The sequence below is a fragment of the Phoxinus phoxinus genome (genome assembly GCF_949152265.1).
Source record: "Phoxinus phoxinus genome assembly, chromosome: 11".
NCBI classification, from domain to species: domain Eukaryota; kingdom Metazoa; phylum Chordata; class Actinopteri; order Cypriniformes; family Leuciscidae; genus Phoxinus; species Phoxinus phoxinus.
Window position 1 is genome coordinate 25,313,786 of NC_136886.1, and position 23,470 is coordinate 25,337,255.

A 23,470-nucleotide genomic window follows, 5' to 3' on the forward strand; every position below is an offset into this window, starting at 1 on the left:
TTGAAATAAAGATGTAAACCTTTGTAATTTATATAGTACTACTAGACACAATTTTCTATGAAATACAGTCTACGCTTTATTGGCTGAATAACTGGCGCGAAGATGGCGCACAAGCTCAGTCTGCAGGAAGAGATGCAAGTGGGAAATCCTTATTTCCCTTTTGAATGTTGAGCACGTGTGTGATTATTAACTTTTGAATAAAAGCTGACGCGGGACAAAATGCCCGATTTCCCAACATGTTGAACAGAGCAATGCCATTGTGCCATTTTAATAGGCTACTTTTAAACGCATATAGCTCAGTAATGTCAGTTTTATGTATTTGCTGAGAGGGGGCGGGATTTTTGTTGGGAAAGTCGGGGGAGAGACGCACACTTCGATTAGACTGGATAAACAAACACATGCAGCATCTTAATTGTTAAGAAAACGAAACGAAATAAATGAATACAGTAAATCAAGCCTTTATTACATAGCTAACACTAGGCGATATCATACAGCATTCAGAAAAATGCTGCACCCCTAGTTCCTACATCTATGGCCCAATGATGCTACTATGAGCATTTACTAGCTACTTTTAAAAAATGCGGGTCAGGAAGCGGGTCGGGTACAAAATTTTTTATTTATTTTTTTGCGGTCCGAGTTGCGGGCGGGTTAGTTGAAAACGTCGGTCGGGTGCGGGTTGTTTATACATTGACCCGCGCATCACTGGTGCAGGCCAATAATTTGACCCTTCTGAAACGCAGACGGGATGTGTCTTCCGACAAGATTGTTTAGGAATTGAGAAGGTACCTACTGCGTCGGTTACGATTAAATAATGTGTTGCCAGCTGAAACTTATTAATCACTGCAGGAATTATTCAATCAGATGCTCTTGCCTACTTTCTCATTTAAATGCAGATGCTGACTTTTTTTTTTGGCAGGGCAGTGTATATTAGGCCTGGGGAAAATATATAATTTATGTGATTAATGTTTGCTGTTTAACACATTAAAATTAATGAATGCATCTCCTGAAGTAATTATGTGGATGTCTTTTCTCGACATCCTTTGGCCAGTGTTACAGTATACATTTACATTATATTTACGCAATCTGTGCACCGCTTGCTAACTATGCGAAGCGGAGGCCCTGCTTGCAGTACTGATGTTGTACAGGGGAACTGATCCTCACATAAAAATATTAATATCAAATCTTTGTAATTGTATTAATTATTTTCTTAAATATGCAAAATAAGTATTAAAGAGGGGAAACAACTGACAGCTCTCACTCAAACAGAGTATTGACAGACAGAAACGTAACCAAACACACTACATAAAAGGCACAGCTAAATGTGGCATTTATTAGAATGGGTTTGTGTGAATATTGTTTTACATTAATTTAAATTAAAGTTATTTTGTGATTCCGATTAGGCCGGGAAATCAATTATACTGTAATGTTCAATAGCTATAATTACTCATTTTATTGCAATCAATTTAATAGAGGCATCAATATCAGAATGGATGATACGGACCTTCATACATAAGACGGCAATAAACAAATGTTTAAAATGTCAAATAATTAAAATGTTAAGCTTCAACTGAAATATATATTTATTGATTACACATTTTAATTAAAGGGGAGATTAAATGTTAGATCTTATGACATCTTATGTAGTTCTTACAGTATGTATGTTCCCACCACCCCCCTTCTGTTTTCTTACTTATTTCTGAATAGTTGTGGAGTTAATAAACAGTGGATTTTACAAGGCGTTTCATGAGTGGAGGGAAACATGGAAACATGTTGCTGGAAAGGTTGACTGCCTGATAACTGCTGGATGACTCCGGAACTGTAGAGAGGGCAGGGATGTCAACTTATTCTCAGCTTAAACCTCAAGTCCTCCTTTGGATAACACTCATTTCATTTGGATAGCTTTAGACTAAAGAAACCAGTAACATGTCACAACAGCTTTTCTAAAGGGCTGCTTAGTTGTCCAACTTTTAAAAGCCACGTCTTTAGACCTTGCGTTTTTTTCTTCTTCATTCCACTGTCCTGTGTCTCATGTTTTTAATCACAAAACACATTCTGTGTGAATGGCCCCTATACTGTACATACAATAAACTGATTTCCCCAAACTAGGACTTTTTTTTCACATGCCTGTCTTCTGATGAAACTATTATGGCCAATTAGCAATTTGCCTAAAAGCTTGTCTCAGCACAGTCCAACTTGAATCACATTATTTGATGGGTGGGGATCTGTGTAATGGACCCAATCTTAGAGCCAAACTGCATGCTTTTAAAGACTAAGCAGTCAGTGTTTCTGAGTCAAATTGGGTGTGTAGATCCCTGTTTATTAACCAGTAATGATATTGACATTTCAAAATGCCCATCACTGAAAGTCCTTGCAGTTCACTAAGTGAATCAGATGATGATTGATTAGCTGCTCTGACGGATTCATTTCAGCGAAGCATTCGTCAGATCGATTAAAACTAGTGATTTAACTTTTTGACCGATTTATTTAAGAACCAGTTCATAGTAATTTTTCCTAAACACTAAACTGGTTGCATTGTATTTTGAATTTGCGTTCAGCCCACGAGGGCTTTCTATCTTCAATATAAAGATGTTTTTTGCTATTAATGTGTCTGTATTGCATCACACTCAATACAGACTGCAAATTCATATTTCACAACTCAACAAAGTAAAATATAATTTATTTAGCTGTAGCTAATTCCATTTTGGAATACACGTAGATCAACAGGGAAACTAATCCATTTTTTCACTGAAAAGATGAGGAAATGTCATGTTGGGCTAAGAGTTTTTGTAACCCCTGAAGACCAAAAATCTGGATAAAATGGTGCTGGGCTTCAGTTGGTCGAGATGTACAACTGAGTAAAAGAGCTACTGTAGAGCTCCATTTGCCAATGAATTGGTATAAATACTGTCCATGCTTTAGAGATCAACACTTCTGGGTGGGGTTCCCATAGCATCAACAAATGATGCAGCGCCAAAGTGACCTAATAAAGGGGCACGTTGTGATATGTGACTGTGTGACATATTCCTGTGAGAGCACTGAGCATTCATGTTATTTGATGACACGTTGTCAAAAATACTTTCCAACTGCCACATACAGTACATGAGTTTGTGAGAGAATGTATTCCGGATCATAGCTAGATTCAGATTTAATTTCAAAATCAGTAATTGACGCTAAGAACTAAGAAACCTGAGCGTACACAGGAGAGAGATCTTCAGTCTTGTAGCGTGTTTGGCTTTAGATTGTAAAAGAAAGTCAACAGTAAATGAGTCATGGATCGAAGACAATGCAGTCTCTGTTACTCTACTTTCTCGAAGGAAACAAGTTCAAAAAGACAAAGAGAACAGCATACTAATTCATTTTTTTTTACTGTTATCATTCTGGAGATTTTCATCCAGACCTCAGAACACTCAGTGTCCCCACTAAATAAATATGTGGGCCAGAGCATCAATAAGTCATATAAAAAAAGAATTAAGGCCCTGATATACTTCAAGCAAAACTAAAGAAGAAACTGGTGTGGACGTAATTTCAACAAAATTAGGCCAAAACAAAGTTTGTTCAGTGTTCGTTTCGGGAGTTTGAAACAGCTTGCCATGGTGATTAAATAAAATGGGTATGTGTGCTCTGAGGCCCCGCCTTCTTTGCTGTGGAAATCTTCTCTAGTTCATTTCTTCTGTTTAGTCCATCAAGGTCAGACATCCGCGAGTCAAAACATGAACACACTACAGAGCCGCTTTATAGTAAAAACTGTTTAGTTGTAATTCTAACTGAGACTATAATACTGTTTTATTCTATAAAGCGGCTTGCTTTTAAACAATTTGTATAAAGTGACCGGCTTAGCCTTATTTCAAACATGCAGTCAAACGTGACACTCAACGAACCTAGCCAGTCCAATTTTTTCATGTGTTCTTGCTCAAACACACCTGATGCAACTACTGAAGCCCTTGATTAGTTGCACGATGTGTGCTTGAGACAACACCTGTTTTGCAGATTTGTGCTGTTGTGAGGGATTCTATTCAGGGGTTGAACAATTTTGAGAGGAGTCATTAAAGTCATAAAAAGTTGCATTTTCAGTCGATTTTCAGTTGAATGAAGCCACTTGAAACATTTCAATCACAATAACTTGCACTATTTTAATTACTTTTGTTTGATTTGTTCATTGCAAACAGCTGAAAGACTGTACATTTGACCAATAAACCAGATTTGCAATAGGGGTTGAATAATTTTGATTACAACTGTACATATTCATCTAAAGTGTGGGCAGCCCCGGAATGTTCGGTACCATATATTGCTGGTCAAGTATTTTGAACTTCTTTTTATCCCCAAGCAAAGAACTAAAAATAACTGAGTATATCAGGGCCTTAATCCCGGAGTACAGTCTCAGTGCACTGTGCCCCCTTAAAAATAAAGTCTACTTAGTTATTTTGTGGCAAGTGTGGCGTCAATCTATGAAGATATTGTCAATATCCTGATCATACATCATGCTCATACATCAGGAAGGTCAGGCCCTTCCTAACTGAGCATTCAATACAACTTCTCGTCTAGGCCTAGTGGTGGTTGATATGACCAATTTTATTTCACATTAAAGAGCCCCTATTATGGATTTTTGAAAATGACCTTTCATGTAGTGTGTAACATAGCTCTAAGTGAATGAAAACATCCTGCAAAGTTTTAAATCTCAAAGTGCACCTTATTTAAAGTAGTTGTCTTTCAAAAGTAAGAGTCGACTCTGAGTCAATGAAATGAATTGTTTTTCAAACAACTCATAAGCCGTTTAGTCGTCACGTCAATATGTAACATTAGCCCGCCCACTTATTGCGCGTGCAGACACCAGGAAAACTTAAACCGGCGGCTGATTCCTGTGGATACTGGACAGCATCATACGAGGAGACGCTGTGCTCTACAATGTGACGGTAAATACATTTTTTTTTTTCACTGCCCAAGGACGAGGATGTGAAGGATCTGGGGTTAAAATTAATCTTTACCATGATAATACAGCAGTATAATCCTAAACTATTCCTGTTACCTTTATTTTACTGACGACTGCTTCTCAAATATCGGAGTTCAATGCAGGATTCGCAAACCAATTGCTCTTGAAAGATGGTGTTCAAAATACTAGTTTTGAGTTTTACATTGTGTAGGTCTCCTGCTACCGTAACTGGCTAACTCATGTTATCACTGTCTTACTGAAATACTTCTGCTAATCAGCTGTGGGCCACTATTACATAAAACGGTGTCTATTAATGCAGATTGTCTGTCGTTCTCACTACTTTGTAGCCTGGCTAACGTCAGACCTCGTCTCATTGAGACGTGGTCTGGGAACCTCATGTTCATTTTCTCTTATTTGAGACTAGGTTTACGAATGCCCAGAGCCGTTTATTGGGCGCTACGAATGTCTATCAAATGCGCCTGTATGTAGCTCATAGCCAATCGTTTCAATTATACCAGATGACGTATGTAGAGCAACAGAAATTCGACGAGGAAGAAGACTATGGGTCATAGATTTATGTGTACACGATGGTGTTCAGCGACTATTGCCGTTTGTGCAAGACAAGCATCGAAAGGTAACTTCGCGTCTGCTGCCATGTTGGATCCATAGATATAAACAAACTGCTTCGGTATGTCGCATAGACGTCGTCATCGTCTTGCTGCTCCCTCCCCGTTCTGTGATTGGTCCCCTCGCTGAGGCGAAAATCTGGTCCATGGAATCCAGGCTGCCTAGCAGCGTGAATAAAATCGCACTGCGCGCAAGGCAGCATGGGGCAGCCCAGGCTAACTACTTTAAGGAAAGATTAAGCATGGAGCAAGATTTGTTTTACCAGTGTTTATGTTACATCAGTCATTCAAGCTAGAGCTCGGCTAATGTATACATTGCATAAATGCACTGTTATTGATACAGGTTTCAAGTGTTCACCGCAATATATTAGAAACATACTTAGTAAATAAATTAGTACAAGTAAAATAATCGGTTGATGGACATGCACTTGTTAATGCTGATGCTGAGGAATTGCAACATCTCATAATGTACCTCAAACTGAGTAGTGAATCACTGAAACGTCTTGCTCAAGTCATCCTTGTGATGGAGATTCGGGTTGAATACCTTGTTCTTCTAGTATTTCATCATCACACTCGCGCTCGTATTGATATGGTCAAATCGACGTCATTGTTTGCTACTGTGTTTAGTTTACGGTGTAGGAAGCCTCAGGACATGCAGAGCTGTCGTTATGGCAATGGGAGTTTTTGTTTTCAACGCGTGCTGTACGCGATAAACCACAACAGACTGAGCTGTCTGGCCAATCAGAGCAGAGTAGCTCGCGGAAAGGAGTGATTTAGAGAGATTGATTCATTTAGCGAGTCGTTTGAGAATCATTGAAAATGTGGTGATGAGAAAATGAAACAGTTTTTTTACCTTTGATGCATGTAAACCTGTTGTAGGAGACTCCAAAACAACATAAGAAAACTTTAAAATATCATAATAAGGGCACTTTAATAAGATCACAAATATTGTTATTTTAGCTTTAAATAAAGTTATGATTGAAATTTCAGAATTCCTTTCACCATTTTCAATATCACAAAAAACTAATACGAGCCTGAGAAAAATAAAAGCACTATTCCTTAATCTCTCCCTATTCTAGCTGAAATTTTATATTAATAGCACTTTTTGTGTTTATTCCCTCTTCAGATTAATCGCTTGTTGTATTCCTCAATGGTAAGTTGCTTTTGATAAAAGCGTCTTCTAAATTAATAAATGTAAATGGTGCAGGTGCTCTGATAAATCACAAATTAAATGGTTGACATGGGTTGCTGTGAGAAAACGGTCTAAATGGATTGTTGTGAGAAAAAAATAAAAATAAAGTGTCAGCTTCATTGTACAGGTCGGACAATGTGCCATTTTTTGTAATCAGGTCAATGTTTTGTTTTGCCTCCGCTGTATTGTGATATTTGTAACACCCTTTTGTTCCTCTGTTTTCCAACAATATGTGATGAAAATGAATACCATATAAAAGAACACTGGGATGGACAGGTAAATACTCCTGGTGTTTTGTCTGGTTGCAACTAGTTCCTGCAATGTGTAAAAGTGTCAGATATCTGTCAGCTTCTAAGATCACAGTGGCTGTGCCAGAAGGTTACTGTTTCCACAAGTATCCTTTCTGAGCTTGGCGTACTGGAGGATCGTGGTTGAAAGGTCATGCCCTGTCAGTTGCTCCATGAAGAGTGACAATGGCAATAACCATAAATGCAAGTTATCTTAAAGTATTATGCTATTTTAAAGGTAGCTAATTTAGTTTTGCAGGTCTCATACAATAGGTCTACATGCAACCAAGCTCCTAAAAAACACTGTAATTATTTTCATAATATACATTGCAGCATCAACTCTTTTCTCATTGTCTGAAACAGTTTGATTAAGGATTCATTCTCTCTAAACCCCTTCTTTTTTTTCCGAGAGCCTACTCTGCTCTGGGCTGTGTTTCCAAAAAGCATCATAAGCTTAAGTAGATCGTAAAACCATTGCCATCAATGGTCTCTACGATCAACTTTGCTTGCGAAGCTTTTGAGAAACACAGCCCTGATTGGTCTGTTGTGATTGGTCTAATGCTTTCAGCGCATTGTATACAAAGTGACACAAAGATTAACGATGAAGTGCATGCAAAGTGGATCTGCTTTCACAGCGCAGAAAAAAAAAAGTATTCTCTACCTGCCGAAAACACAAACCAAACCCTTCCTGGCCTCAGGTACAACTGCAGTGTTTGAGGGCGGGTCAAAGTAGACATTTTTGGAAGGAAGCCTATAAAGACCATAGGCTGGCATTATGCAAATTTGTTACAAACCTACTTAGGTTTGTGCAGGAAGTAATGCTGGGTACACACCAAAAGATTTTTTACATCTTATAAGATTTTCAAAATGTGATAGACCACAAACATGAGGACAAAAAATCCTAGATGTAACCGTTTTGCTCCTATAGTGTGTGGTGTGCCATGATGTCACAAAGACAGCACACCACACAAATAGATTTTCAACCAGCGTCTCGACTGTGAACACAGGAAATCTCGTGAGACTTCAGAATAAGCATGTTGGACGATATGCAGGAAGAAATTGCGATGATAGTGTTTGGAATTTTTTTTACAGAAAATTCACAAAAAAAAAAAAAAAAAATTTGTACCCAGCATTATATAGAACCTTTTATACAGAAAAATATTCAATCTATCTTTATTGTCTTTACTTATTCTTTATTGGATTTATTGTCTCTTTAGAAAGAGTTCTTTTTATCCCTCTATAGAACCTCACTGAACCCTTAACACTGCAAAGAGTGAATGACCGTGTCTTCCATCATCTCGCTTTCTGATTGGATATTGTTTCGTTTCTGGTGATAATCTCGAGAGCATGCGCACGTTTGTCCTCGGGGTTCCCCACACACATCAGGATTTCTGATCGTAAATATTCAGCATGTGTGAAACACATTACGGCTGCACGATTAGTCGCAATTTACATGTAATCGCACTTAAATCGAGATGGCGTATCGCGATTTTGAATGCGCAGCTCGTCATTGATGTACGGCTCTGTAAACGCTGCTCCATCTGAAAGCACTGTGAGTTTGAGTCTCTTACAACGTGCATTTGAAAAAGCAACACGCGTCAAACATCTTTCCAAAAATGAGAAGCATTTATGAACCTCTTGTCCAACAAAAGACAACATTTCATAACATGCATTTACTCCAAACTAACTTCATAACGACAGATGAGCATAATTTGTGAGATGATGTGGCTTCTTACACAGAATAAGGCAGTGTATTTATAAGTCATGTTTAATCAATCAAATCATTTCAATCTTCTGTTTACTCAGCTACAGCGATAGCGATTTCCTGGAAGGATGCGCGTTATTGTACTTCTGTGGCGGGGCATATTTATCGTGTCTGCGTGAGAGCGCCCTCTGGCGTTCAAATGGAGCAGTATTTACTACCGGTCAGGCGCACTGCACTGACAAGCTGCGCATAAAATAATCGCAGCCTTTACCAAATCGCGTGCGGTTTTATTGCGGTTAATCCTGCAGCCCTATTTACTATTTGAGATCGGGGCGGCTCCGGCGTTCTTCCGAGCAGGTTCGTAAACTCTTAACACTTCACACCAAGGGAAAATCTGATAAGATAATCTATAGAACCATCAAGATAATAGGGACATAGCTAGGATTGTAGGAAGGGGGGAATTCGGCCCAAAATCAGCCCCATTATCTTTTGGTGTGTACCCAGCATAAGACTGAAATTACTGTTGACTCTTTTCAGTTCTCTAGTTCAGATTTGGTTCTTTCTTTTGGCAGACAATAATTCGTTATGGTAATGGTTATCAAACAACAACAACAAAAGAGAAAATAACTTTTGTATCTTTTTTTGTAACTGTAATTGTAAGGATTAATCTGTTTTTTTTTTTTTTACAATGAAAACTAAGTGTTATTTTACATTTGATTAGCCTACTCAATTATTCAATTTCTGTAGTATTTCTTACCTGAATACTGCTGTAAGACATACCTGAAACACTTAAAGCACTGTTTATTTCATATGTATCTTTTTGTATTTATTTGTACTATTGCCTGTAATTTATTATTTTATTACTGTTCATTTTGTAAAATTTCTTTAAAGTAAAAGTTTGAAATCAAACTTCCTTGTTCTTCCTTGTTTCCAATCCTGTTCCTGGAGATCTACCTTCCTGGATATTTCAGCTCCAACCCTGATCAAAGGCTACGTTCAGACTGTCAGTCCAAATCCGATTATTCATGTATCTGATTGGAATCTGATCTAAAATGATTGAAGTGTGTATCGCAACAGTTCAAATCCAATGTGTGTGTCCATGCAGCTTGTTTTCCGCAATATCTGCATTGGTTTCTATGGCAATGACGTTGTATTGGTAGGTAAAAGCCAAATACAACAACAACCGCAACATGGAGGGGTTTGCAATAGAGATGTTGTCTTATTTATAGGGGACTTATGACAATCAGACTTGTTCCGTTGTTAAGTGCTATAATCGGTTAAGTGCATCTACCAACCTAGAAAATGTGAAAAGTGACAAGCCAGTAACTTTTTTTGGGTATAAAATAAGCAGATCAGACTTCGCTCCCCTTCTGACGTAGGAAGGGGATCTTATTATAATATTACCACCCCTTAATCTGCACATTTCCACACACAGTGCCGCCATTTGGTTTCCACAAGCGACAACAGTGTAACCAGTTCTAATGCAATGGCAAAAGTTTGAGCTAAGCATGCAAAAGGTTATGTCGTTCTGACGGAGGCGGGGGGAGCAGCAGCTCATTTGCTTTTAAAGGGACACCCAAAAATGGTGCGTTTTTGCTCACCCCCAAAAAGGGACACATTTGACAAGCTATAATAAATGATCTGGGGGGTATTTTGAGCAGAAACTTCACAGACACATTCTGGGGACACCACAGAATTATATTACATCTTGTGAAAAGGGGCATAATATGTCACTTTTAAATTTTCCAACATGACAATGTGTAGCAGCCTCGCTGGTCTACTGCGTCTTCTGAGGCAGCTGCAGAATCCGTAGGTATGCATGGCTTTCTCCTGCACTGTCGTCTCTGTCGGTTTACACGCATGTCTCTGTTACTCTACTAGTCCGGCACTTTGGAACGACACAGCCTCGTTTTGGCAGCGACTTTCAGCACGTTTCCTATAACAACGTCTGACCTTTAAGTTTTACGTGGCGTGAAAAAAGACACAAACCACACGAAATCCGATCAGAGCCGTTAGACTGAAACGGATTTCCAGTTCATGTGTTTTTTTGCCGTTCACACTAGCTAAATCTGATCGGATTTCAATCGGATATGCACAAAAATCGGATTTGGACTGACAGTCTGAATGTAGCCTTAAACACACCCAAACCACCTAATTAAGATCTTCAGGAGCACTTGATAATTACAGACAAGTGTGTTGGACCAGGTTTGGATCTGAACTCTGCAGATAGTTACAGTAGATCTCCAGGAACAGGATGGGGCACACCTTATGTAAGCTATTGCAACAAAATTACATTGAGTGAGCAAACAATTAGGTGAGATAATTGTAATGGTAATTGATACATCATATAACACAATCATGTCTCTTCATATAACACAATCATGTCTTTTCAGAAGACTTGGATTAAACTGCTCGATTAATATGCATTACTTTTATGTGTCATGTACTTCCAAGCTTGAAAGTAAATATATTAGTGCTGTCAATCGATTCAAAAAAGTAATTAAATCGCAATAAAAAAAAACACTTACGTTTTTATAGGTTCATATTTAGTTTATATATTTTAGAATGTAATAATTTCACAGTTCATCTCCAAATTAATGTAGAGGCAACATAAAAGAGTATATTTTAAATACTTGTTTAATGGCATCTTATATTGATACTAATACAGCTATTGATGTTCGGAAAAAAAAAATATTTAGAAATTTAAGTGAACTTCAAACAATCCTCACATAAACCCATAATAAATGTTATATTTACCTGTGCCCTTCCTACCCGTCTAACATATAATTTATGCAGTGCAGAATGTTTGATAACTTTATTAAATTTCTGTATATTGTTCAGTATAAGTTAAATACAGACTAATCCTTATTAAAGCTACAAAAGTTCTTGAGTAATTTTCTCTTTTCCCTTTGTTCTTTGACTAACTTTTCTGACAGACAGCATAATTGGCTGCTGTCCCTTTAAAACCAGCCGCTGCTGCACATGACGCGGATCTCACAAGTGCCTCATTCTCTCAAAACTCTTTACGTTCATTGAAGACTTTATTTAACTTATTTAAGACTGCTCTTATGTTATGAGGATACTCGACAAAACTGACATTTTGGTGTGTGTTATTGTTCATTCAAGCAGCAAAGATTGAGAAAAAAAAACGGATGCTGCATTAACTGCGTTAAATATTTTAACGCGTTAAACTGGACAAAAATGAATCACATGCGTTAACATTGACAGCCCTATAATATATATATATATTAGAGCACGACCGATATGGATTTTTGGGGGCCGATGCCGATATCAACTCGAAAAGAGCCGATTTATAAGCCGATATTTTGATTTAGAAAATAAACTGGATATTAGACCCATTTCCTATAAACTGCACTTACACAACATTCAATAGCAAAATATCTGCCTGTTCTATGTATGTGGGCTGTATAAACCATTTTCCAGAAGGGATTATGTTAAAAAAAAGCCTTAGATTAAAGTCTCAATGACTAAACAATTGCACATCAAAAGTATATATTTTTTAATTAACAAAAAACAGTCTGGTTTTAAACATTTAACACTTTTACTTACTTCCAGTTGAAGCTGGTTTTAACAGTCTGTGTACTGTATAAACTACAATGTCAGCTACATCAAGCTACATCAAACCATTTTCAATCATCAGTTGCTGCCTGCCTTCTAAAACCTACTATTTAGCGATCTAAATCCACTATGTGACTCGTTAATGCTGCGGCTGAACGACAGTCTGCAACGCACACTTGGCGTCATTGGATTTCACACACGTGTAAAAAAAGCTAACTTTTATGCACAAGCTACGTTTGATACTTTTCTCTATGTCTAAATGTTCACTTCTCGCAAGTCTAACTTACATTTTACAATGCAGGGACTGTAACTAGAGATATGCTAGTTATGAATACAGTAATCATTACTTTATTTAGGCAGAATAAGTTCGTTGTGGTTTCCAAGCTCGTTAACGTTAGCGGTCTTCCACTGATAGTGGCATTAGCTAGTCTATGATGAGCCATAATTTAGCAATGGATAACGTCATACTGCAAATTGTAAAACATACATTTTCAATATAACAGGCTAAGGAGATATGATACGTCTCATTGCTATAACTGTCACGCTATTAAAGAAATACTTCAGTCACATTGTCAAAAGTTAAAAGGACAGTCAGTCAACTACACTGTAACAACGTAACGTTACTAGCTAATTCCGCTTCACTCTCGGCTTATTTAACAGCAGCAAAACTGGACATGATGGTCACAAATTTTGTCATGCTTATTTGAGTTAAGACAACTGATGGGGATGTTCTTTTAATTGTTATTCAAGCAATGTATGTCTCGTGACCAACTCACTTAACCAGTGCCGCCACTCCCACCACGCACATCACGCGCTGTGCGTAGGGAACCAATAGCTGAGGGGGCACCAAAAAAATATTCATTTATCGGCCATTATAAATGCCGATACCGATAGTTTGGAAAATGCCTAATATCTGCCGATAATATCGGCCTGCCGATATATCGGTCGGGCTCTAATATATATATATATATTATATATATATATATATATATATATATATATATATATATATATATATATATATAATATATAATATATATATATATATATATATATATATATATATATATATATATATATATATATATTATATATATAAATGGCCCCCATGGTATCGAATATCAACATTTTACTAGCAAGAGAGATAGTTGAAAATGAATAAGAGTTTGTTGCAAACTTCCTTATAGTTAGTAGAATGTCTAATGTGGACTTTCGAAATAAATTGTAACCTCACTCCTAAATACGATCCACTACTACCACAAAGAGTGACACCCTTGGTGCACACATAACTTCCCATTTTTTGGAAACCACCTTCATTCATTCAGTATTTCCTTCTAAATCTTGTGTAAACTATTATTTTGCTTTCATCCAGGAAGCAAATCTTTTGTTCGTTTTATTAAAAAATAATTAGTCATGTTGAACTTACAACATGATTTGACCAATCAGTCAAACAGCAAACCTGCTAATCCATTGCTCACCCAACATTGTTAATACATTTTCTAAGCCAAGTCTTTGCTATTTGTCATTTCCACAGAGCATGCAAAAGGAAGCCTTGCCTGTAAGCTTGCTGAAGAACCATTTGCAGCGGGCACTGTTTCGCACTAGTAGTGTGTACGCTGCTGCCCCCTCATCAAACTCCAGATGGATGCTTTGAGAGCCCAGACCCACCTCCAGATAGCTGAGTTCACACAACCGATGGCTTTCTCTTTTCCGCAGCCAGTCTGAGGGTTGCCCACTGCATCAGGAGTGAGAGACAGTTAAAGAAAGGGAGAGGGAAAATGGAAGGAAAAGTGATGATATATATTTCAAATTTCAATTATTTAAAATCATTACATTCAGGGTCAATGTAAATTCACAGACAATGGGAATTCATCTGATTAAATATATAGATTAAAGTCCCTGTAAAGGCAATTAAAAAAAAAAAAAAATTCTAAACACATTATACATGTTAGAAATGTATTGCTAAAACATATTACAAAGACTGTGAACTGTGAAAGTTAGACCTTAGTTTAAACAGTTTTTTACTATTGCTGTGTTCCGGATTTTTTGGGCGGGGCTAAAAATGGTGGCTCGATGACGCACTGGAGCCCCTGAGCTCCTGGACACGCCTCTACTTGACGCACTGGAGCCACTGACGCTGGCGACCACACTACCTGATTGTGATCAAGTACAAAACAAATCGGTGTCCTTATTTAAATTTCCGAAAAACGATCACATCAAGAAGAGGTGGATTAATTTTGTGAAGAGCCACCTTAATGGAGAGCTGAAGATCACCGCCAAAAAAACCCACCTCTTGTAGTGATCATTTTATACGGGATAGATTTATAAACTTTTGTCGGAGACAACTGGGATTCACTGATAATCCGCTGTTAACGGTGAATGGGGCCGAACCAACTATCTCTCGCCTCACCCTTCATCCTCCCATCGCGCCGACTACTGGTGCCATCATCGGCAGTGCGTGCCCACCAATGAGTGCAAGTTGCCTTGTGTGCTTATGTTATAATTATAGTAGGTAGTCCACAGTAATTCCACATTTGAGTGTGGTGACTGCAGCTTTCCCGCGAGTGGGCGTGGTTTCAGTGCAGCCAGCGGACACGCCCCTAGTGTTTGAGAGCCATCATAAAAGTAATCCATACGACTCCAGGGGGTTAATAAAGGCCTTCTGAAGCAAAGCGAAGCATTTTTATGAGAACAATATCCAGAATTATAACTTTAGAAACTGCAATCACTAGCTTCTGGCTAACGGCCATCTGCATGCTCACAAGAGAGTTGAGTTCCGGCGAATGACGTAGGCATAGCGTAAGCTTAGGTGAGAGTAGACGCCTCTCGCGGTTCAAACAAATAGGGCTGAGCAACAAACTCAAGTCCCTCCGACAATCCTCTTTAAAAATAAAAATTTTAGACTTTTAATTTGTGATCTGTGTTTACTTCTATCCTCTGCACTTCGTCAATACGTCATGCGTCGGGTCAAAAGTTCACTCTTCCTCCGGAACTCGGATAATTTTCATTTTTAGGTGAACAAACCCTTTAACTAGATTTGCATTTCCTGAACATGCAGCAAACATATAGTGTTAAGCCGGTCACACAATGGACAAGAAGCCCCGCGCAGCATTGTGTAGTAGAGGGTGTGACAACACACAGGTATCAAATGCCAGACACATCATTATGTACTTGCATTCAAAACTGAATTTATCACTATGAAGGTAAAAGTTCATTTTCAAGAAAGAACAAGTTGATGAGTTTGAAGTTTGGTGTATGAAAAACAGTGCAGCAGTACAAACTGAACTTGTTCAAGCTGACATGTCACACAACTAAGTGTTCAACTTTTAGGACAATCTGTCATCCAGACATTTAGGATCTCAAGTGTTAGGTACATTATGGTTTTTTGCTTCTTCTAAAATTGTGCGTCAGTGCTGCTTTTTCATTATCATGACAAGTGTGCCGTACACGTCCTTAAAAGTGAATCCAAAGCATTTTGATCGCCCCCTGCTGGCTGGCTGCAGTACATGTCATAAACACCACCCTATCCATGTAATCGAAAATGAGTCAAATAAAATAAAATCCACTTATCACACAGATGTATGTTCAAGTAAGTCGAGTTTTAGTTTGTTATTTGATGCTACAAAAAACATGATGCAACGCTATGACTGTTGTTCTTGCGATTGAGTCTATGGGAGCAGGAGTGTGTGGGCGGGATCTTGATACTGCGGATATTTTGGCTTCATTTTTCTACAGTGGAAGAAAACTGAGATGTGTTGTACAGTCTATGGTCATGACACTCAGCACGTATCTTTTTTTCCATCTTATTTTCTATGTAAGCTGAGAGTGCTGATATAACAGTCCAACAACACTGAAAAATCCACACAACTAATATACAGACTGACAGCCTGTCAGAAAAACACAAAAATCCTAGTGATTCTTTTTCTCCAGATTACTCTTCTTATTGCTGTCATACAACCGTTCATTATACATTTGCAATCATGCTGTTTTTCCCCCCAAATATCAGCATGGCTGTGATTACCTGTACAACAAGGTGACGTACAGAAATACAGCGTTCTTATGTGACCTTGCTTCAGTGTATATAAATAAAACCCAATTTGGCAGTTGGCACTAATGTATGCTGAGAATACTGATTAGGTGGAGTAGATTGGATATTACATACAATTACATTTATCCCACTTACACATACAAATCACTATAACATAATAAGGAAAGAATTAGTGTTTGTTTTTTCTAAACTACATAATACACCTACTTAAAAGTTGACTTTAGTGAACAATAGTTAGTTGCACTTTCTAAAACCAGAAGTTGCTTACTCAGATTGTGAGGTGATTTCTAAGATGTAGATGTACTGGTCTGACACAACCATGAGGGAATGGAACTCCACTGCATCACCAAACTTCACAATGGACATCTGAAATCAAGTGAAACCAAAAAAAAAAGGTTAATACAAATGCTCAAAAATGCTGAATGAAGCACTTGTTAGAAATGCAGAATTTATTTCAAACACTTGTAATCACGACTAAAGAATGTTTAAGCCTGTTTGGAAAAAGTACAAAAGAATGCAATTAAACAGTTTGCTGGAGTGCATTAGAGGTGGAATGATCGTATTTTAAGCATTACCAGCACTTTGGAATTTGAAATTAACAAAGGGAAAGACACTGTCTGTAAACCGTGAGAGAGCAAAAGGCTGGAGTGGAGAGAGTGTATCAAATCAATTTAATCTCATGGTCCTGCTGTGGACTTCCTTATGAGATTGCCTTAGCCACCTGGTTTTCTCCAAAGAAACAGAGGGCACCCAGAAGGGGCCAAATTGTCAAGTTTGAATATATTTAAAATTGCAGGATACCAGTAAAATAATGAAACTACACTGAGAAATGCATAGTTCACAATAAAGAAAGGCACCCATTTTTCATACAGATGATGACTTTAGCCAGCATGTGAACTAATATACTGTATGATATGGTGCAATGTGAGAAATATCGCAATAAAGTAGCATAAATGTACCTTCATGAATAAAGGATCTAACATGGGTACTTGTTTGCATTTGTTTGTCTTGCACTATTCCCAAGTCACTTTTTTCGGTTCATGTTCATGAGGGCATAGTAAACAGGTCATCTTGCCTTTAAAAAGCAGCGAAGCTCCTCTTCTCCCCCAAACACTTCCACATCCAGGAAAAGCTGGAGCCGATGGTCTACAGTCTCTGACAGCAGGTCAAACTGACCTACAATGAAAATAATTATGATTAAATCCATCAATGGAATAAAAAAGTAAAGGCTATTGTACCAGAAAACATCAAAATATGACAGCATACCTGTAATATCAATATACTATCTGTAATTCTAGCTATATCTATAGACTTGGTTAACATGGTTTATGGGCAGAAAGGTCTGCCATATTGGGTATTCATTAGGCTTTATTGTCTAATGCGTCACATCTACAAATACAAGAGGAAAATGAACTTATTCTCTCTATATCTTAAGTCATGTTTACAAAGCACACAGTTTGGAAAAAAGAGTTTATATCAGGATATATGCAGAGTTTCTAAAATCAAATGTAAGAGTTTAAGAATTTTTTCAGACCTGCACAAATAAAATCAATTATGTACATCCATGCGGAACAAACCCATGCAATCACAAAATAGCATGTTTTTACTTAACTAGATAGGCACACATTCAAGCACACATTCAAATGCAAAACAAGGTAACTGCAAGTTTAAAATACTTAAGACATGATTTATTCAATACGTACTGAAGATGGTGGCACTATTGTATCAATACATTTGAATTATAGGACAATCGATATAGGTTTTTGCTGATTTGATAATGTGTTTAAAGAAAGTCAATAACCAGATTTGTTAAACATTCTAGTAAAATACGCATTTAATTAAAGTGTTAAATAACATTTTAGTTTTCCTTCCTGTGACAGAACAGCCATCATTGCCTTTTGTTTAATAGTGGAGTTTAATAATCACATTAGGACGATTCCTGTTTTTCCACCCACAATTTTAAGATGATAATTAAGATTATTGTTATACCTTTTAAGACTTTCTATGGCCTTAAATTTTATCAAACTGAATAGAAGACATTTAAAACAGGCCTAGGCCCTAAAATTACAATGTTTTGTGTTATTTCAAAAAAAATAATACCCTGTCTTTTTCCAGTTTCATCTCCTTTAGTTTCTTTATTTTTCTAACCACCCTCCTGCTCTTCATCCCCAGAGTGGACCACCTACCATTGCTGGAACCTTCTGTGTGCTTCGGTGACTGTTGGTCCTGATGTTGTTGATAGCCGTTGTAGCAGGAGCTGTCAGCCACCTTCTCTTTAAACCCCTCTGAGCTACCCTGCACCTGTCCATCCGTAGTGCTGAAGTTGATTAGTTGAGAGGTTCTCTGGTCAACCCATGCCTCATTCTGACTTGTCAAACAATTGGACAGGAAGCTATGGGCTGTATGAAAGTAAGATGTGGCACCCTCTGTGGAGGCCTCTGAATGCTGAGTCAAATGGAGGGGGCTGCCACGGGATAGCAAAGACTGTCCAGGGACCAATGCCTGGAGGAATGAAGCAAGTCAAGTAAGTGAAAAGAAAATAGTAATGGAGAACTGTCATGGATAGATCAAGCCAAAATACATAAAAACCCAGACCTTGTTGCGAAGGGGAAGGACAGGGTTGTCCCTGTCATCAAATGTAAAGTATCTGGCATCATTCTGTTCCAATGGTGTACTGGTGGAAGGAACTGATTGGACAGCCAACTGAACCACATGATCGCTATTGCACTCTGAGCAGATGACAGTACAACCTGTTGAAAATAATAAAAATCACATAAAAAATAATACATAAAAAAATATAATATAAATAAGGTACAATACGATAAATTCTCATGAGATATCCAGTCCCAAAAATATAGTTTAGGTATTAAAATATGGCAGATAAAAAGAAAATCAAAGAGATGCACACAGAGTATTTAACATGCTCTTTCCTTCAGATTTATTTTAAGAATGTTAATGCTTTTAAAATAAACACCTTCACTGATCTCTGCCCCCATGCAGAATCAACTATGTGTTTGGCCCAGATGATCTGCAGGACGCCAAGCAAACAGACTGAAAGCAGCTGAACAAATGACCTAGAACCTCTGGTTTGCATGTTTTAAAACTATGCAGTGCTAAAGAGGAGGATAAACTGTGTTTCAAACCAGTCATTAAAAGAAAAAAATGACTGCAAGATGTAACAGTGGAAAAAAGTAAAACTCCATTAAGTGGGTTATGCTGAAAATGGGTCATATAAAATTATTGGCTGCCTGATGGAGTCCCAAGATAAAAAGGGATCACACCCAGTGCTTGGCTACCATTCTGTATTCATGAAATTCATTAGTGAGACATTTTAGCCAGGTTCTGTCATGCTCCAACAAGATGATCACCCACTTATGGAAAGTCAGATTCATTTTTTTTATATATATAGCTTTATCTTGTACTGAAAACTGAAAGGAACAGGACCTAAAAAAAATTCTGCCAGTATAAATCAAATGGTTTAGCCTCAACCATTATGGCACATTAGAATATGGTGTTGAATTGCAATGAGGTGCAAGTAACCAATGTCATACTAGAGAGAATAATTGTAATTGTTGTAATACAGTACTAGTAAGAAGTTTGTTGAGAGGTGCATGTGTTTGAGCCGCTCCCTGGAATGTTCTGGCAGGAGTATAGGTCCGCCTATCCATCAAAGGCCTTGCTCATGAAAATAATTTTTAGGGCCATATCCTTACTGTCATTCCTTAGCTCATCCAGGTGGCTCAGGCTGTTCTCTGACTCAGTGGCTGGCTGGCAGAACTCAGCTTGACACTTCAGGCACTGTAGCCAAACTGTCTCTGGTCTCTCTTCATCCACTTGCTGCTTGTTTTCCTCCACGACCCTTGAGAGAACCTCTGCTAATACCTGAGGAGTCAAAAAATAGGATAATATAAAGTCAATTAGGTAACATCACGTTGCTTTAAATTTGAAAGTTCCACGTATGTTTCAAATATTGCAAAGGCTCAGGTTGCACAGGTTATGAAATAGCCAATAGCCTGATATTTGAACACCAAGATCGACAGATACCAATAACCAGCATTTATTCTTAAAGGGGACCTTTTATGCAAAATTCACTTTTAAAAGGTGTTTGAACACAGATGTGTGTCCATAGTGTGTTCCATCCATCTACTCCTTTTTTTTTTTATAATCCCCATAAATCATAAACAGTCTCTCCAAAGGAGCGGTTCCAGAAGCCCCACCTATGACTAGTGATGATCTGCCCTATAGCATAGATACCACCCTGAGTGAGCCGCAGCAGTCCACCATTTCTGTTTCCTCGCTGTCGCAGGTGAAGATATACAATGTCTGCGCCAAATAAAAAAAATATTACAAATGTTGTTATTGAATATATCAATGAACATAAGAGTCTTCATAGACTCCCAGCATCTGAGCCACTGAGGACACCGTGGTTGAATTTCATTTATGAAGGAAATGTGCAGAAGAAAGTTGTTAAAGTGTTATATATTTGCGCAAATCATTACAATCACGCCGGACTGCTTCACAAACGGGGGTCAGTTCAATCCTGGATTTGCACAAAAGTTGTTTCTGAAAGATTTTTAGATAAACATGACGGTACATGCTAGTCGATGAGTGAACTGAACTCCACAGCAGCTACATACATTTATCCACTAACCATTCAGAAATGTCCAGTTGCATTTTAAAAGTTGTAACTTCTTCCTGAGTCTCTCCATCAGTGTCTGACTCCAGTTCAAACATGTAAGACTGAAGAATTTTAGCTACGTGTCATTCTCCAGTTTTGTTGTTGCCAGTGTATATTTATCCTCTTCTGGAAAGGCAGCCAGGAGCAGCATCTCATTTGCATTTAAAAAGACACACACAAAAACTATGTGTTTTTACTCACACCCAAGAGGCACATTTGAAAAGCTATAATAAATGATATGTGGGGTATTTTGAGCTGAAACTTCACAGACACATTATGGGGACACCAGAGACTTATATTACATCTTGTGGAAAGAGGCATAATAGGTCCCGTTTAAAGCTACACATTTAAAGCAAATAGGCTGCATTAAAATGTGCTATACATTTGAGACAATTTACATTTAATTAATTAGAGCTATTAACAGTTTTGTTGTCACTATCAAAAATCGATCACCAGCAGCAGTGATACATTAAACAAAAAAAGAAAGAGTCACATTTCCATTACAACCATTAGAATCAATGTTTTGTTTACCATATTTATGTTTTGTTGTAATGCAACCCACGAATTATTAAGCAGCAGCCTGCAGACGCAGTGCATTTATTGAAGGTCAATCTGTTATTGCTGTACAACACATATCTCTGTATACAAACATGTCATCTCCATTAACATATATCAGAACATTACTGGGCTGAGAGAGATAGTGCATGTTTGAGTGAGATAGAGGTATATTGTGCATAAGCACAAAGCATATTGCATCAAATATCAGTCCCTCCAGTGTTTCCTAATTTCACTATGGTGGAATGCAATAATTGCAAAAGCTTCTTGCATAATTAGCCATTTTAATGCATAAGTGGTAATTTAACCACAACATAATAGCAAAACACAAGCTAGAAATAGTAAATCTATCATTTTAGCATGATAAGTTGTGATATATGATGCAAAGCGCAACTTCTTGCCATTTGCAGAGCAAGGTGAAGGTGAGGAGTTAAATGGATGACTTTCACAAGGCTACAGCAATCGCACGCTGCACACTTGATGTCATTAGCTATTGGTCTGTCTAAAACAAGGCAAAAGAGAATCCTTCTCTTCCATCTATGGCATGCAGTTTAACATATCGGTCTACAATATCTACAATTCAATTTTCACTAGTTAAAATTATCATTCTTAAAAAAAAAAACATTTCCACTAGTAACACCACAAATTCTGTATATCTGTATATATTTTTCTTTTTTTTTCTAGTAAAACCATATCTGTATCTTGTAAAACCAGATCTTGATATCTGTAATTTAATTTTCACTTGTAGAAATTAGAATTCTTCAATTATGCCATTCATTTGCAAGCCGATTTGACTAATAAGTTGCAGGATATACATTTTCGATATCAACAGTTCAAAATTAAAAAGTTCAAATCCTGTTTCTTGATATTAGTAATGGAATTTCTACTAAGAATAGGGCAAATCAATATCCCAACGTATCACACAATGATTTAGCAATTCTTGTAATACTGTTACGGTTTCTACTAAAATAAATCTGAGTGGGAGCAAAAATCTGCGACAACAGGACCTGTGTAATGAAAAGAAATGATGTCTGAGCTATATCAGCTAAGATGACGGCCACAGGACACTAATTAAAGTAAGCAAAAGTGATTCAAGTTTTAAAGTGATTATTAAATATGATGATCGATTGGTGCACCCCTACTTGTAATATCTTTTAAGTCAAGTCAAGTCAGGTCACCTTCATTTATATAGCGCTTTTAACAATATAGATTGTTTCAAAGCAGCTTTACAGTGATAATAGGAAATGAAAGTAAAAGTAATTTAAAGAAATTAAAGTTATTGTCCAGCTAAAATTAGATTTGATTGATTCACTTCCGTCGCAACGATCATTAGTTATTAACTTAGGGGCCGCTAACACGACACCGTTCTAACAGAAAACCCTTATTGCGATCCAGCCAATCATTTGCACAAAACAGTGCCTGGTGTCTCGAGAACGCAAACCATGAAATAAGTTCCAAGGTACAAGCCTTGAAAGATTTAGAATACAGAATTTGTTATCACTTCTGCATAGCCATGTGAACCGGAATTATCCCGACAACGTTTTATCTGTACAGAAGTAAAGGGAAGGGAGGCCTTCACAGGGGAAAGACTAGTTGACACTTCAGGACTGCGTTGTCGTTGTGTCTGTTGTCAATTTAAGATTAAATCCCAAGCACTGGATGATTATGTCTCATTGTCTAATAATGAATATACCTCCTTACCTGTAATGCTTCCTGTGGCTTGTCATCCAACATTATATAACAACGTTTACGTCTCTCACGACTAATGTACCGGAAGTGGAGCTCTAGGGCTGGGTGAGTCCTCTCAACCTTCTGTAAGATTTAAAAAGAGTGTAAAACAGAGAAAAAAAAAACTGCATAATTATTACCAACT

The 23,470-nt window shown here is 37.6% G+C and overlaps 1 protein-coding gene across 4 annotated transcripts in view; it reads right to left on the reverse strand.

Moving 5' to 3' along the window:
• stk11ip (serine/threonine kinase 11 interacting protein) overlaps window positions 1–23,470 on the reverse strand; it is a 37,593-nt gene that overhangs the window by 6,688 nt on the left and 7,435 nt on the right. For 2 of the 4 annotated variants that reach the window (XR_013799496.1, XM_079627722.1), the window contains exons 16-22: window positions 23,299–23,409; window positions 20,078–20,246; window positions 18,960–19,114; window positions 18,551–18,866; window positions 17,440–17,540; window positions 16,633–16,730; window positions 13,873–14,051 (exon numbers count right to left, since the gene is read on the reverse strand). Coding sequence is in view for 1 of the 4 variants with exons in the window: in XM_079627722.1 (XP_079483848.1) it covers window positions 13,873–14,051; window positions 16,633–16,730; window positions 17,440–17,540; window positions 18,551–18,866; window positions 18,960–19,114; window positions 20,078–20,246; window positions 23,299–23,409 (1,129 nt within the window). In the remaining 3 variants the exon portion in view is untranslated. The remainder of the gene's footprint in view (window positions 1–13,872; window positions 14,052–16,632; window positions 16,731–17,439; window positions 17,541–18,550; window positions 18,867–18,959; window positions 19,115–20,077; window positions 20,247–23,298; window positions 23,410–23,470) is intronic. The other 2 variants (XR_013799497.1, XR_013799498.1) reach the window with 1 other exon arrangement.